General features: G+C 39.1%; 3 protein-coding genes across 7 annotated transcripts; 1 reads left to right on the top strand and 2 right to left on the bottom strand.

Annotated features, from left to right (window-relative positions):
* Positions 1-699: 699 nt before the first annotated feature.
* c4h19orf12 (chromosome 4 C19orf12 homolog) lies at positions 700-4,811 on the bottom strand. 2 transcript variants are annotated; one of them, XM_023332111.1, is made up of 3 exons: positions 4,772-4,811; positions 4,185-4,346; positions 700-1,623 (listed from the first exon to the last, which is right to left on the bottom strand). In XM_023332111.1, the coding sequence occupies exons 2-3, from the start codon at positions 4,342-4,344 to the stop codon at positions 1,358-1,360; spliced, it is 426 nt and encodes a 141-aa protein (XP_023187879.1). In that variant the 5' UTR covers positions 4,345-4,346; positions 4,772-4,811; the 3' UTR covers positions 700-1,357. The 2 variants fall into 2 exon arrangements, with proteins under 2 accessions (XP_023187879.1, XP_005802712.1); XM_005802655.3 differs by having other exon boundaries at positions 4,185-4,386; positions 4,772-4,806.
* Positions 4,812-5,093: 282 nt separating this feature from the next.
* On the top strand, positions 5,094-10,356 carry LOC102230545 (tumor protein p53-inducible nuclear protein 2-like). 3 transcript variants are annotated; one of them, XM_023332645.1, is made up of 5 exons: positions 5,094-5,180; positions 6,012-6,075; positions 8,919-9,063; positions 9,164-9,314; positions 9,571-10,356. In XM_023332645.1, exons 3-5 carry the CDS (start codon positions 8,940-8,942, stop codon positions 9,797-9,799), a joined length of 504 nt encoding a protein of 167 aa, XP_023188413.1. In that variant the 5' UTR covers positions 5,094-5,180; positions 6,012-6,075; positions 8,919-8,939; the 3' UTR covers positions 9,800-10,356. The 3 variants fall into 3 exon arrangements, with proteins under 3 accessions (XP_023188413.1, XP_023188415.1, XP_005802711.1); XM_023332647.1 differs by having other exon boundaries at positions 5,165-5,180; positions 6,012-6,102; XM_005802654.2 differs by lacking the exon at positions 5,094-5,180 and having other exon boundaries at positions 6,017-6,126.
* A 37-nt stretch (positions 10,357-10,393) lies between these two features.
* Positions 10,394-14,951, bottom strand: LOC102230279 (uncharacterized protein F13E9.13, mitochondrial-like). 2 transcript variants are annotated; one of them, XM_005802653.2, is made up of 6 exons: positions 14,823-14,951; positions 14,495-14,577; positions 14,234-14,414; positions 13,940-14,090; positions 12,371-12,498; positions 10,394-10,910 (listed from the first exon to the last, which is right to left on the bottom strand). In XM_005802653.2, exons 1-6 carry the CDS (start codon positions 14,893-14,895, stop codon positions 10,711-10,713), a joined length of 816 nt encoding a protein of 271 aa, XP_005802710.1. In that variant the 5' UTR covers positions 14,896-14,951; the 3' UTR covers positions 10,394-10,710. The 2 variants fall into 2 exon arrangements, with proteins under 2 accessions (XP_005802710.1, XP_023188412.1); XM_023332644.1 differs by having other exon boundaries at positions 10,396-10,910; positions 14,495-14,545; positions 14,823-14,926.
* Between the last annotated feature and the right edge of the window lie 368 nt (positions 14,952-15,319).

The raw sequence follows: 15,319 nt of genomic DNA, 5'->3' as shown, positions 1-15,319 counted from the left end.
CATTAGCTTTTTCATTAATATCATCTGACTGAACACCTCTTTTGTTTTTTGGCCATGACTGTGTCTTTCAGAGCTCTGAGGTCAGAATGTCTGATGTTGATTAAATATCAGAGAAATGAGTTTCTCTGATAACGCCTGATGACTGGGTTAAAATCAATCCAATCAAATCAGTGTGGTTGAATAAAACCTACCAGTCTGTCTGACAACTGAATCATTTTCAATTTAAAGCAAAAAATAAGAACTAATCATTTCCATATTGATGTCAGCAGGAGTCCAGCTGAGTCCATGGAGGCAACTTCTTTTTTAACTTTCAGGTTGGCTAACAGTTGCATATGTTCACCTGAGGCCTACAGAACAATGCCAAACTATGTGATTCTTAAATTTCATAAGAGTGCTGTTTTACTTTGAGCTTTATTTTGTGCCTTATCAATAGAATTCTGTCACCAACTTTTGTGCCTGACAAAAAGGGCTGTTTCTAGAAAAAAGTCAGGATTTGCTCTTATGTTTAAATGTCATTGCATTGTGTGAATCTGAAGTTTTTACCAAATAAAGTTTTGAAAACAAATTCAATGCATATCTCGTATTCTACTGCCCTCTAGTGGATGAAGACGGATCTGTCCAAAGGAAAGAAATGATTTATGCCAATAAGTTTATGTCCAAGAAGAAATGAAACGGCATCAAACTTAAAAATGTGCATCAGTTTTGAAAAAAACAAGTTTTATTTATAAAATGGCACATAAAAAATAATTTCCACCCTTCTCAATAATCAATAGAAAAATCAAGCAGGATGTTTTTTCTATTTCATTATTTATTTCTGAATGGCCTCAGAAGGCCTCTTCACCATCACCCTAACCTTTCTGCTCAGGACTGACTGGACTGATCCATAACATTCACATGACTTCCAGCCAGAAGGCTCATGACATTACTGTAAGCTTAGATTCACTTGTGGTTTGAATAATTTGAGCCTAAACTGCATAAACATTTTATTATTTAGATTAAAGAAGCTTGATCATGACAGTCTTTACTTTCCAACTTTGGAGTGAATGCTGTGAATTCTTGTTTAGTTCTTCAGATACCAGCCTGAGATATTGATGATCACTTCGCTGATTTGTTCATTCATTTTAACTTTTTCTTTTTAAAAATGAAGGTGACCTTTAACTGACATACTAAAAACTTATTGACCCTTCAAATAAAAAAAAGGCAGCATAGTTTGAAATAGGGAAAGTGTGGGATTAAATCAACAAGATGTAAAACATTAGGAATGAAGTTTGCACAGAACACATGATTGTTCCCAGTGTCTCCCTGACAACACAAGCATCTGAACCGGAAATCCCTGAGGTCAGTGTTGAGCCACAGCTCAGTCCCCGTACTGCACCTCGGCTCTGAGCTCCTTTGAGACGTAGTTGATCAAGGCAGCAGTGACCTGCTGCTGCAGGGTTACGTTGCCCATCACCAGGGCGATGAGCTGGGCTGCGTCCGTCCAGTCCAAGCTGCCCAGAATGCTGTTGATGTCCTGGCAGAGATGCTCCCTCTGATTGGGCGGCAGCTCCATCAGGATCTGAGGCAGAGGCCTGAACTGACCGCTGGTTAGCCAGCTGCCCAGCAGACCCCCCACCGCCGCACCTCACAGACACACAGAGGGTTGGTTACACTGTTAGTAACACTAATATGCAAACAAACACTAATGTTTTTAGTTCTTCAAAATAGGTATATAAAAAATCAATTTTAGCTTTGGAACCATGTCTAACCCTTTGTCTAGTCATGTGACTTCCTTCTTTGCAGTGTAAAGGAAATAAATAAGTCGTACCTAAGGTGAAATACTGAGTCAATCAAGAACAAATCAGAATGCATTTTGATTATTATTTTATTGAGATATTAAGCAAAGAATATGAGCAATGACTCCCCTGACTAGCCCAGGGAAGAGAAGACTTTTAATGTCCACCAGCCCTAATACACAGAGGGGAGAAAAAGGGAGCATCCCACCAGGTTCAGTTTGCTTCACAACTCTGGTATTTGGACCTGCAGACTGGATGCTTCAAACCCAGGTCAGAAATACCATTTATTATGTTTCCAGGAAGCTGCCTCCAACATGAAGGATGCTTTATAGAGAAAATTCATTGATTGCTTGGTTGATTGAAATAAAACAAAGTTTTGACATAACAGCGCTGAGTCACATTTCCTGTCTGCATCTCTGATTGGGTTTGGATGAACACTGAAATATTTTGTACTGTTTTAAATTATTTTTATTTTCAGTCTTTATGGATGAAGACCATTAAGTTGAGACTTGAAAGCTGTATGTATACTTTTGACTTTTTTCTGCTACAGAATTCTAGCACTTAGTATATTTATCCAAGTACAGAATAAGAGATTAATTGACCCATGTTTACATTTAATATGGCACAATAAAGATGTTTTCCATTACACGTTTAATTTGAGGTATTACTCCTGTTAAACTTAATCATATCTCATGTAGAACAGAAGCCATAAAACGTGTTTTTGTTGCTATTGAGATATGCAGTTTTGGTTCTGAAGATGTTCGCGTTCCTTTGACCTGTTTTTGAGAAGTTGGAGAAACAATTTGTTTACATTTTCAAGTGTGGAAAAAACTAACCTGGAACCAAACTTCAAGGACAGAACAAAACCACAGCTTTAGTTTGAGCACACTGCAGGTGGAGAGAATTCAGACAAAACCCAGACAAGACTCCGACAAAACTCTCTGATTACGTCACACAGAATGTTACTTTTTATACTTTTTCTATAAGAAATGAGTTGAGGAGAAACACACACAAATGCAGAGTTAACACCTCAAGTTGGCTTAGAAGAAATGTGGTTCCAACAGGAAGTTGGCTGACGGGAAAACGGAAGCTGCAGGTGAAGCTCTGAGCAGAAGAACACGTCAACTTTAAGTAAGTAAAACACATATGATCAAATATAATAAATGAATGAATAAACTGATTAATAAAAGTAATAATAATAATTATTTCATTCCACACATGCAAACTGTTTCCTCTCTCATTTTTGACAAAGAAGGATTCTTTGTTTACATGTTTCCAGGTACATTTTCCTCTCATTTTCTTTCCAACTACAAAAGCTTGATTTCTAGAGGTTCTTTGTTTTGAAATGCACATATTTAATCATTTCAATATGTATTTGCAATACACTGTACGGTATTTTAAAGTTTCTCAAGATCCTGTCTTGTAATTTTATTAATACATCACAGTGTACTGTACACACAGTGTGGGTTAACTTCAGTACATTAACATATCTTAGCACGTAAATAATAAGCTACAAGTAATATGCTAAGTCAACTTACAGGTATACTTATAGTATTATAACAATTAAACTATTAAAATTGCAAGAAACACCTCGGCACACTTTTGGCCAGGCCAACCGTTGTTTGGTTATTTAGTGTAAATACTTGAGTTCAATCTCTTTTAACTGAATGAAAATGAAAGTGAAATGTGAACAACAGTCTCTCCAGGATGAAGTCCTTCTTTGTCAAAATTGATAGAGGGAACAGTTTGTATTTGCTTATGAAATATAAACAAATTGTGTCTCCAGCAGAGAACTGAGGTCCTTCCACATCAGGAAAAGGTCAAAGGTAAGTGAACAAGCTCAGAAGCAAATATAGAAATCTCCATACAAACAAAATTGCTTTTATGCTTCTATTTTATTTTTAAGTATGTAAAATATAGTTTAGAAAAATATTAACTTTAAGTACACAGTCACATTTTTAGCATATAATAAGCATACTCTGTACACTTGAATAAATGACTTCTTGCCAAGGGATCACTAGCAGCAGCCAACTCATTTTTATCACACTTCTAAGAAGCCCACGAATTTTGAATTGTTTAAGTTTACATATTCTAAAGATTTCATTTGTTTGTTATCACTGTTGTGTTTTAATGGCAAATTGATACAGTGTGTTGTCCAGGCAGCAATGTTATCATCGCTGTCCCTTTGTGGCCTGTCCAGTTGGCTGTCTGAACCAGATAAGGCCCATCATGCCTTATAGGTAAAATGTTCCATTTTACAATTTTTCTAGAGCAAATCTGCCAGACTCTTCAAGGCAGGAAAATCACTGCTATACTATTTTTATACTATTCAAAAGGGGTGAATTTTATTATTATTATTATTTTTTAAAAAGATGACTCCTGTTTTGTTTCTTCTGTTTTGGTCCTTACCGACAGCAATCCCCGCGGGTCCACCGAGCAGCCCGCCGACGAACGCCGTGCCCCCCGCCACCGCCGCTCCTTTGGCGGAGCTTTTCACCGCCACTTTGATCTGGTCATGAGCCGAGATTTCGCAGCACAGGCGCATGACGTCATCCATACGAGGTGCCATCCCTGCGTTGAAGCACAGCGGTGGTAGAACAGTGGTCTGAAACTAGGCAGAAACAAAGTATGAAAACTGAATATCATTTACTTTACTTCAGTCATAACAACAAACACAGCAAGAGCAGGCGAAGGAGAGGAACATAGAGGTGGGTATCAGTTTTCCGAGCAACAATCTGCAAAAACTTTTGGTTTCATTTTAACATGACACACTGACTTTAAATATAAAAATAATAGCAACACAGACACATTAACGCGTATTTAAAATTAAAAAGCATAAAAAACGCATAGAATGACAATTCATCTTTTAACATTTTTATTTTATGCCGGTATGTATGAACTAATAATAGTTTTTTTTCTGTTTACACCGACATTAGAGTTTCATTGTGTTCGAGACTGAAACTGAGTCCGAGCGGCTCTAAAACAAAGGGACCAACCGGCTGAAGAGGCTCCTCCTCTGCTGCTCCTCTGCTGCTCCTCCTCTGCTCCTCTGCTGCTCCTCCTCTGCTGCTCTGCTGCTCCTCCTCTGCTCCTCTGCTGCTCCTCTGCTCCTCTGCTGCTCCTCCTCTGCTGCTCTGCTGCTCCTCTGCTGCTGGTTTCTTACCTTTAGCTTAGCCCAACAGCGAGCGCTTCTGTCTCCACACAAGGTGCTGCCTGCTGCCCGCTCCGCCTCTCCGATTCAGAACTTGTGGTTGATCTTTCGATGTCCTGATTGGCCTGTCACTTCCTGTACGTCACAGTGGGTCCGCACCATTTGTAACCCGACAAGTGAATTTATGTCCACCGTTTAACTTGAGGCGTACCCTGGAGGCCCTGCTGAAATGTGACTGAAACAAACAGCAACAGGTCAGTTTGTCTGTTAGGAATTTGAAATCTCATTTCATAAATTCCTTTATTTTCTTCGTGTCTGTAAACAAACAACTGAATAAACATAAACAATTTCTGACAGATTATTTTCAGTGGTTGGCTGTCAAAATGAGTTTTTATGAATTATTGGTTTACCAATGGAAACTCTCAAATCAAACTTAGAAATTGTCAATTGGAACAACTGCACGAAAACGATCGGTGCGAAATTGTCAAAAATTCAACTAAGTACTCACAAAGTGTGTTTCACTTTAAGGGAGATTGTTTTTGTTTCTACCTGCGTTCTATATTCAAGACGAAATATTTACTTTACAAATATTTCCACCAAACGTAGATAAGATAGCCATACAGCAGCAACAACAACAACTATTCGTTATAGATGCAGTAATTGTTAAGCTAAATATTTTCTTCGTTCGCCAAAGAAAACATGGGTCGGCCCCATATCAGCACGCCGTCGCCTGAAGTGTCCAACCGCCAACAATGCCCCCGCCATTTTCCTTAGTGTATCGGGGCAAATGATGCGAACCCTGTAATAACCAGCATCTGCCTTATTAAAAGCTTTTATTGCTTTTTTAAGTTTTTAGATAATCTTACATTTTTACGATGAACATTCTTCTGTGTTTCACCATATTTTTTGGAAACCCGTCATGAGTTCATGTTATATGAGGAACAAATTTGAGACAGCACAGTCGCTCCTCATTGGCTCAGACGCGGTGACGAGGCAGCACAATACGACCCCCCGTCCTCCCCCCCTCTCTCTCTCTCTCACACTCCTCACAGATAAACAATTTTTTTTTTTTTTTATCACAAAAGACTCAGAAGAAAACAAGGCAACGACATCTTCACCGTGCTGGAGAAACGTCAACTTTCTAAACAAGTAAGAGGGAGACATGACTCAGAGTTTGTGAGTGAACATTTGAACTTTGATGTAAGTTTATTTGCTTTACCGACGGACTGACTGTAATCGCTCACACTTTGTATTACAGCTCAGAGTCAGAGAGGAGGGTGGGTGAGGGGCTGATTGCTCTGAACTAGAAAGTAGATGTTTTACCTTAACATCTGTTTCCGGCTGATAACTGAGGTTTCTCGTCGTTCTTTCTTCTTTGTGTGGTTCTTTTTTCCCGTCACACTAACTGATGCTGTACAGTATTGATCAGAGTGTTTTGGCAGTAAGAAAGTACAGGAACTGATGTATTGCATTTGTTCATATTTGCACATTTATTCATTTATTTTAATAAACTAAAACTCCAGTTGATCTGAATCTCTTTGTACTGTCCTGTATATGAATGGTGCTTTATAAATAAACTTGCCTTGACTATCATTGCCTGGATGACGTGGAGCGCGTCATATAAACATGTGCGCATTGTGCAATAAGTTCGGGTGTTGGACGTCTTGTACCCGCTTTGCGTCAGTTCTTGACCTCTAAGGGGAACGTTTGATACCAGATGTAATAACAGACAATTTAATGTGTTTTTCCATATTCTAATAAACAATAGAATGTCCTTCAGGTTGGATTTGAGGTTCAGAATTTGAAAATCTGTCAGATTTTATTAGAATCAAATAGTCTGTACTATAATGAGAAAAAAATTAAACAAATAAAATGTAATGTAAATTTTTTGATAATTTTCTTGTAAATTATATTAATTTACGAGAGATTTGAGCTTTAAAGCTGTGATATGTAGCTTTTACAAAGAGCATGATTATTTTACATATTTATTAGAACTGCCAAAAGAAATGTCGGCCTTTCCCCTGTGGTCCTACTGCCATCTGCAGAGCTCAGTCAGAAACAACCAATCAGAGCCAGGAGGAGTGATAGGTTTATTTGTCATAACCTGCAAAGAATCAGCCAGAGACAGAGATTAGGTTTCTTTTAATTTCTTTTCTGCAGAATAGGAGAATTGAGAACAGACGCGACGAATCGCTGTCAAACACTGTCTGGACTCAATTCTGCCAGTTCTTTCTTTGCATTTCTCTTTATTGTATAGAAAAAGGAGGTTGGGCTTCTTCACACAGTCACACAGAGAATTGACCAACCGTCTTTACATTCTGAACCCTCTGTGGACATGCCCTTACAAGGGCATGTGGCTGACCACAACTAATCAGTTACATATGGAACTAATAACACATGAATGTTTAACGTTTTTAGCTTCCAAACAAACATCCTAAACAAAGTTAATAATATACTACAAAAGAAAGAGAAGTTAAGTAAATATAAAAAGAAGAATAATATGAGAGTAATAATATGAAAAGAATAATATGAAAGAATAATATGAAAACATAACTTGTAAAATAAACTCATGAGTAAATGAACAGGAGGATAATTTTTCTAACAAGGGGGGTCTCTGTACTGTTAGTCACCCTCCTGTACGCGCTGCTCACAGGAGCAGCATATACAAGTGCATGATTGACAGCGCTACACTTGTAAACATTTTGTGTACAGGTGAGGACTGGAGGTGGGAAGAGATGAAGTGGTGCATGAATGTGTGAAGGGGAAAATGAACCTGTTCTGTTTAAACCTTCTTGTTATGTTTTGAGGGATAAAGAGAAGTTTTCATGTTCTGACCCGAATGGTTCTGGCCAGACACTGAGTTACCTAAACTTTGAAGTCATACTCTGATTGTGTGAACTTTTGCAGACATCCCATCCTGTCTGCTGCAAAACAACCATACATTAACAAGAACATGTCAAATGAAGGTTGTCCAAATGACTTTGGACAAGGTTACGTTTGGTGTACAAGGCAAGAGTGTTTCTGTTTTGTTCCCTTGGAGCACATGCTGTTATTTTTAGTTAGTTGTTTATTAATCCATGCTGCTGTAGGCCACTATGAATAATGTTAATTTTATGCTATTCCAGTCAGAGTTGTGATTAATGCTTTAACATTTTCTTTAAAGTAGTGTCAAAATCTGGACACACAGTGTTGCATTTTCATCTTATGTTTACATTTAGGTAAACATAAATGTTACCTAAACTTTAACATGATGCCCTCATTTATTCAGCCCATTTTAGTTAATTAGTGTGTAAAAAGTGCATCTGTGCTTGATCCATATTTGGATCAAGTACAGATGCTTACTTAAAAACATATTTTAGGAGTTCATCTGGCCCAGATAACCTAATGATGAACTGATTCTTTCATCCTTAGAAACAGAAGAGCGTGCAGATTATTTTTGCTCTAGTCGCTCTAGTTGGTAATTCCATCTTGGTCGGCACTCAGCTGATGAGCTTCTATAAGGAATCTGTTCCCCAACATTACACTGATGTAACCACCCAGCCAGCTGATAAAGTGTAATAGGAGCAGCTGCTGTAAAGAGTGAGCTGCTGGTGTGTAGGAACAGCCTGTGGAGGGCGCTGTTTCTCACCAACAGAGACCCAGATTCCATAGATGAGGTGATAAGCGGTTTTTATTCCTAACAAACAAACTTCCTGTACGCCGTACAGGTGTCAAACTCCAGTCCTGGAGGGCCACTGCCCTGCAACTTTTAGATGTGCCTCTGCTGCACCACACCTGAATAGAATAATTAGGTCATTAAGGCTCTGGAGAACTGATCTACACAAGGAGGAGGTAATTAAGCCATTTCATTCCAGTGTTTTGTGCCTGTGGCACATCTAAAAACTGCAGGACAGCGGCCCTTGAGGACTGGAGTTTGACACCCCTGCTGTACGGAGACCTGAACCTGTAAGGAGTTTGTTCTCATGACTGCTCTTTCCGTTTTTACGTTCCAGGCTGTAAACGAGACTTAGAGAATGATCGGGAAGATTCTTTCTCATCTGCTTGGGAATGCTGGAGAGGAGTCTGAAGCAGTAGGTGGCGCCAGTGAGGAGCTCCTGGAGTTTGAAGAGGAGGAATGGGTCATTGTTAACATCCCAGGTGAGAGACAAAACTATGATTCATAACAATAACAACAAGTTTACACTTCAGGTTGTCATGGTTCCTAGTGATAATGGGAGGTTGTTTTATCTGGAAACAGGAAGTGGACCCCTGCCGGCCCCTGATGCGGACCCTCTGGAGAACCTGCTGATAGAGCATCCCAGCATGTCTGTCTACCAGATAAGGATGCAGGGAGCAGAGGAGGAGGAGGAGGAGCTAGCCTCAGATGATGATGAAGAGGAAACCTCTAGGTAACTTTATGTCACTTAGATAGGATGCTTTATCTCTCAGCCAATCAGTGTGTGCGAACCAAGTCTTCCTCCAATGGCTGTTGATGGGTATTGGATGAATCAATCAGAGATCTTTAAACCAAACCCGAGGGTTCCTACACATGTTCATGTCGAAGTCTCATACTTTCAAAGTCAGCAGGTTTTAACAAAATGCAGGGAAAACATCATAACAGTCCAACCTTCACTCATGATGCTCTAACATCTTGTGCTTATTCAGGCCGCTGGCTGTGAGGCGGCACATCTCCTGGCATCTGGCCGCCTGGGGGAATCCTTTGCCATGTGGCCTCCAGCTGCAGGCCATGCAGAGAGCCAGGAGCCAGGCCCAGAGAAAGAAGCTGAGTCGCAGCGCCCTCCACAGGCACAACATGACTAAGACACAGTTCTCACCAAAGGACAAAGGATATGGCAACATAAGGCGTCCTTCCCCGCGCCTCTACAACTACTGACATGCAGGGATCAACCTAGACAGGATGCATGAGATGCCCTGACCTCCAATCATCAGCTCAGTATGGCTCTGAATTACTCAGGTTCTCTGTCATGAATCCACTCTGCATTCGCCTCATAACTGCATAGGAAGACATTTAAGGTCCTCTGCCTCAAAGATGAAGCCATGAGAGTTTGCTGTAAGGAGCTGTGAACTGCTGCCATCAGGTCTATTAACTAGTGACCTCAGCCTCAACACATGTAGTTCGAATGGATCTTTAGAAAGTTACTTTTTCATAAAGTTGTAAAAATGTCAACTGTCTTGATTATGGACAAGTGTGTTATGTGTGTGTTTGAGAAGTTATTTGTATAATTAACGATTGGAGCTTGTGACAATGTTCCAAACATGAAAAGGTGAAATCTGTAGAAAGTTTGTTCAGAAATGAAACATTTCAGATTTATTATGCATTGCAGTGGCTTGTTCTTTGATAGTGTGTTCATTTTCTAAGTGTATTGACCTGTACAGTATTCATGTAAAGAAAAACAACATAAAAATTAATAAATGATTTGATATTTTTTATCTGATGGTCTATTAATGACAGTACAATTGTTGTCTTACCAATCTGATTGTCTATGCTTTGAAAAAACATGGAAACCCGTTTGTAGTTTTCCAACAGCCACTTAGGAAGCACATAAACATCTAGAAGAGGGGTCAGCGACCTCCACAGCCCAAACAACCGGTTTTCCCTTTGGTCCAGAATAACAAATTTTGTTTAGAGTCACAAAAGCTACATGAAACAAATTAGTTTATTTAGCTTAGGTTATTAAAATCATTTCATTTTCAAATGAAAGAAAAGCACTTTCACTTTTGTTTTTAGGATTTAAAATAAACGCAGTTATCTTTATTTTATCAGCAGCTTAGTGATGGTGAGAACTAGCTCTGTGGCTTTCGCAGGTGATGCATTTTTGCCATGAACCTCTTGACTCTATCTGGATCAATTGCATTGGCCCAGTGGCCACCAAGTTTAAAATGAGATCCAATGATCATTCCACGGGCATCCAGGAAGTTTTCAACGTTGTCGTATGTCACTCCAGAACCGATGAGCACTGGGATTTTCACAGACTGGGAGACCTCTGCAAAGGCAAAACACAGCAGGAGAATTCTGCTTTGATTCATTCATTCATAAATTAACTGTGACCTGTCTAGTTTCACTTTCCAGCCTTTGTCTTATCAACTTCCACAGATCAAAAAACATCCTGTCCTGCAGAGTAGAAAATGTTTGGGAGTGAAAAAGAGTGACAAATATGACACCGGGAACTCTTCCTGGTATATTTAAGGTTCTCACATTTTGAAATGTGGTGACTTAAATACTCATCTAAGAGAATAAAAGGTTACATGAAAGAGTTCTTATTTTGTAAAATATTGTATTTACCATTAAGTTCCAACTTTTTATAGAAAAAAATAGAAAAATACAACAAAAAAGCTAAAAAAAAACTTACTGGATAGCTAAAAATAACCTTATTTGAAGTACAGGGGAAAGAAACTGATGTTGCCTCAGGTTGAAGTTGCTCCTGTTTTCCAAAGTGACGAAGCAGAAGGAGAGTTGCCTTCATGAAACGTGAGATAAGTGAGGGCAGATCAGCCCAAGTGAACTTTGGACAGGGTGAAGGCTGAACTCCACGCCGACACGACCGGCATCTTTCTGTCTGAGCCTGCTCAGTTCACAGACAAATCGTGTGTGTGTGTGTGTGTGTGGGTGTGGGTGTGAGGAAAAGACCAGCAAGTGTGTGTCCTGTTCTGTATTTCAGGACTCATGAGACCCTCAGCTATGTGACTGGTCAGCGTCTGGCTGAGTTCTGACAGTATTAGTTGGACACTGTGATAAAATTAGACCTGGTGGTGTTTCTGGGTGAAGACTCTCACACCACATTACACTCTCATGGGAATCTTTAAAATAGAAAAGTGGGACAAAAAACATTCCTTTCTTTGGGCAAAAAAAAAAACAAAAATGATACACAGGTACTCAGTACTGATGTTTAAATTACTCTAAGCTGAATTTCCTGCTCCCACAGGCACTGGACACATGATGAGGGAAACTTGACTAGATGTTAAGCAGAACTTTTTCCAACATGCCACCATAACACAGATTACTATAACTAGATCAATATTTTTTTAATTTCACCTGACTATGATTAAAAAACATAAACAGAGAGTGTGTTTGAGACAAGACTCAACTATTAGATTAGATAAATACTTACATGGTGTGTGCCATAAATTAAAGCAAAGTAAATGAATATGCATTGTTACTTTCAAAGTCAACTATTGTTCCCCATCTTGGTAAAATATCAACTCTTCACTGCAACAGTGCCCTCTGCTGCTCACATCATCTAACGGCATCTGAAACGAGTTACAATCTGACGCGCCTTCTTTTTGTTCAATCTAAATAATCAGTGAAATGACCAGCCAGTGTAGAAACATACTTATTTGTTTTGTTCTGCGTTTCTTTTCAAGGCAGTGACTGAGTGTGAAACGATGCTGCTCCATACTGACTTCACATTGCAGAAGCTTCCAGCTGACCAAAGTGCACCAGTACCTGTGAGCTCACATGGGTCAGCCTGATCTCCGGTCGCTGCCCCAGTGATGATGACTCCGTCTGAGAGGAAGAACTCGGCAGCTCGGGCCGTCTCCTTTATAGTCACATCAGCTGTCAGAGCATGAGAGCTGCAGACACACAGGCAGCAAGCTGAGCAACAAACAGCAATGACTCACTTCTGACCCACAGAACTAGACAACTCATGAGATATTAAGATTAGTAATTATTGTACTGACACCTACTCAAGCTGTTTTAATGTAGGTAAAGTATACACTGTAAATTGTATTTGATTAAATGATCAGTGTATAACTTGACTGGTCATGCTTATTCTAACACACTCAATTAAAGTAAGTCTGTCTCAAACATTTGAGACACATTTAGTTGTTTATACCCACTGCTTCTACTATCTAAGTCAAAGAAATCTTACAATTTTTACATTTTGAACTTAAATGAGTGAGTTTTTACTTCTGACTAACTGATTAACTTCAGTTGTGTGAAGTGTTTATTCATTTTGTCATGTCTCCAAGAGTTGAGTAAATGCGAGTTTTTGAGTGAACACTTTAAAAAAACTGAAAGAAGAAAAAGGTAGGAGTGGGAACTACTTCCCAGGATGCTTAGTGGCATGTTGTTGTTGTCTTTCACAAAGAGTGAGATGGAAGCGTGTTACATTGACCTGCCTCTTGTGTGTTATTAAAGCAAACATTTATTTTAAAGCAAAAAGTCAACACTATTAACTAATTAGGTGACTTCTTAAGGCAGTAGATTGCATTGGATTTAACTGGAGGGTATCTAATTAAGAGGTGGGGGAATAAATACAATTGTTTCACATTTAGAAGCATTTGCAAGGGGTGTATGTCTTTTATAACCCTACTTACAATTTAACCAGTTTCCTTATGTATTTGTAACTTTTATAAGTAATGAGGTTTTATTTGTTCTTTTTTCAATTTTTTTTTTACATATTTGTTAAAACGGTCACTATGTTTTGATCTTATGTGTTCCCTATGCTCCTACTGTCATCTGTAAAAATGCACCGCTCTGGGTCAAAAACAACCAATCAGAGAAAGTAGGAGGGCGTTGTGCTGTCAATCATCCTTGTGTATGTGTTGCTCGATGTACAAATAATGGAGAAATGACTTATCATTCCAGGAAAACTGTTTATCTACTGTCATCGCTGGCCATGCTAACTAGCCTGAACACCTGTGCTGAAGCAGGTGTAGCATAGCAGAGAAATTGGGGACGGGTGTGAGCAGCATATACAGGAGGTGATTAACAATGTTATGACCCTCCTCCTGGCTCTCATTGGTTGTTTCTGACCCAGAGCGGTGCATTTTAGAAAGCTAGCAATATGAGCACAGGAAGAAAGCAGAGAACCTTGATTTTTTCAAAGATTATCTGTCTCATGTTATACTGTCATGATGTACTGATATTACAACAAATATATAAAAAACATATTGTTTATAAAACTGACATACTGCAGCTTTACCAGTGTCCTCATGGGCCCGCTGACTAACATGTGAGCGTTTTGGGGGCGACAGTTCAGGGATTTAACTGAACAGATGGTCACTTCACCTGTGTTTCTTCTTGATGTCGGTGAAGATCTGAACCCCATCAGCTCCAATCTGCTTGCGATATCTCAAAAGGTCCCCGGCGCAGGCATTCAGAAGACCCTCGTCTGCCACATGAGAAAAGACAAAACCCTCTGCTCTGATGAAATCCAGACCTGAAAAACATACACACATCAAAGCGGTTGAAGAGTTGATTTGAACAAAAAAAAAAAAAAAAAATCATGCCGTTCTGAACTCAAGAGTAAAAACACCCAGCATGAACTGGGAAATTTTCTGATTAGCTGATGAAAAGCTGAACCTGAAGCCAAAGCTACAGCTAACGCTTGCTGGTTGGCAGAAGATAGGATCTGGACTCCAAGGGGCAGAGTGGGGCAGACATGTCTGACAGCAGAGCAGACCGCAGTCATACAGGCGCAAACTTCAGGGCCCACGTTGAACGAGTAGGGGACATCGTGCATGTTTTCAATGATCAAACCGTCCTGGATGAGATATTTATGAGTTCCTCTCTCATTTAGAAGGGAAGATTTCAGCTATGCTAATGTGATGTGTAGAAACTTACAATGCCTGCTTCAAGGTAGACCTCTGCCTCACCGCATGCTTCTTTGACAATCTGCAACATATTTAAACAACCCAGAGGAGTACCTGGGATAAGGAACAAGGACCAGTTTAAAATGAATTAATATTGTTTGCTAATCCCTTCAACACAATATAAAATGTGATAATTACTAAACACTTCAGAATATGCAATGCCAATTTGTTGGGAGTTTAAGAGTAAATATGTAAAATCTTTCCAGAATCATTCAGCAGCAGGAGCTCCTGCTCCATGAACAATAAAAAAGTGAACAGTAAAACATTAGAGAACAAAGATTATAAAAATGTTAAGCTACCTGGCAAGGCTTTAACATGAATCATACCAATGACAACAGATTTTAAGGATCCAAAAAGGCTCTGAAACTTCATTTTGTAGTTTGTGTGGAGCCACAAGGCTGCAGAGACTAAACAAAGTTAGTTTTCCCTTTCACTGGAATGAGGCGCATGTGACTGAGCAAGGTTCAAAGACAAAAATCAATGAAAGGCTGAAAAAAAGTTATGAAATAAATTTGTTCAAAGAGCCTACACCTGGTTATCCGATGGTGTGATATAATGCATTAACACTTCCACAAGCTCTGCAGAATGGAAACCATGAAAAAAGAAAATAAATCTGGAATACTGTACTTTATTATTTAATTATATATTTACTTAAAGTTGTAATCAAAGAATTTTACATTTATGTGTGTGATACTGTATTTAGATGTATCTTTCATACATTTTTGACACACTTTATGGAGTAGATCTATCAATTAATTAATTTATTAATTAATAAATCTATTCCATATTTGTTTCC

The sequence above is a fragment of the Xiphophorus maculatus genome, chromosome 4, assembly GCF_002775205.1.
Source record: "Xiphophorus maculatus strain JP 163 A chromosome 4, X_maculatus-5.0-male, whole genome shotgun sequence".
Lineage (NCBI taxonomy): Eukaryota > Metazoa > Chordata > Actinopteri > Cyprinodontiformes > Poeciliidae > Xiphophorus > Xiphophorus maculatus.
Note: the sequence above shows the minus strand (reverse complement) of the source record. Positions and strands in the feature narration are given on the sequence as shown.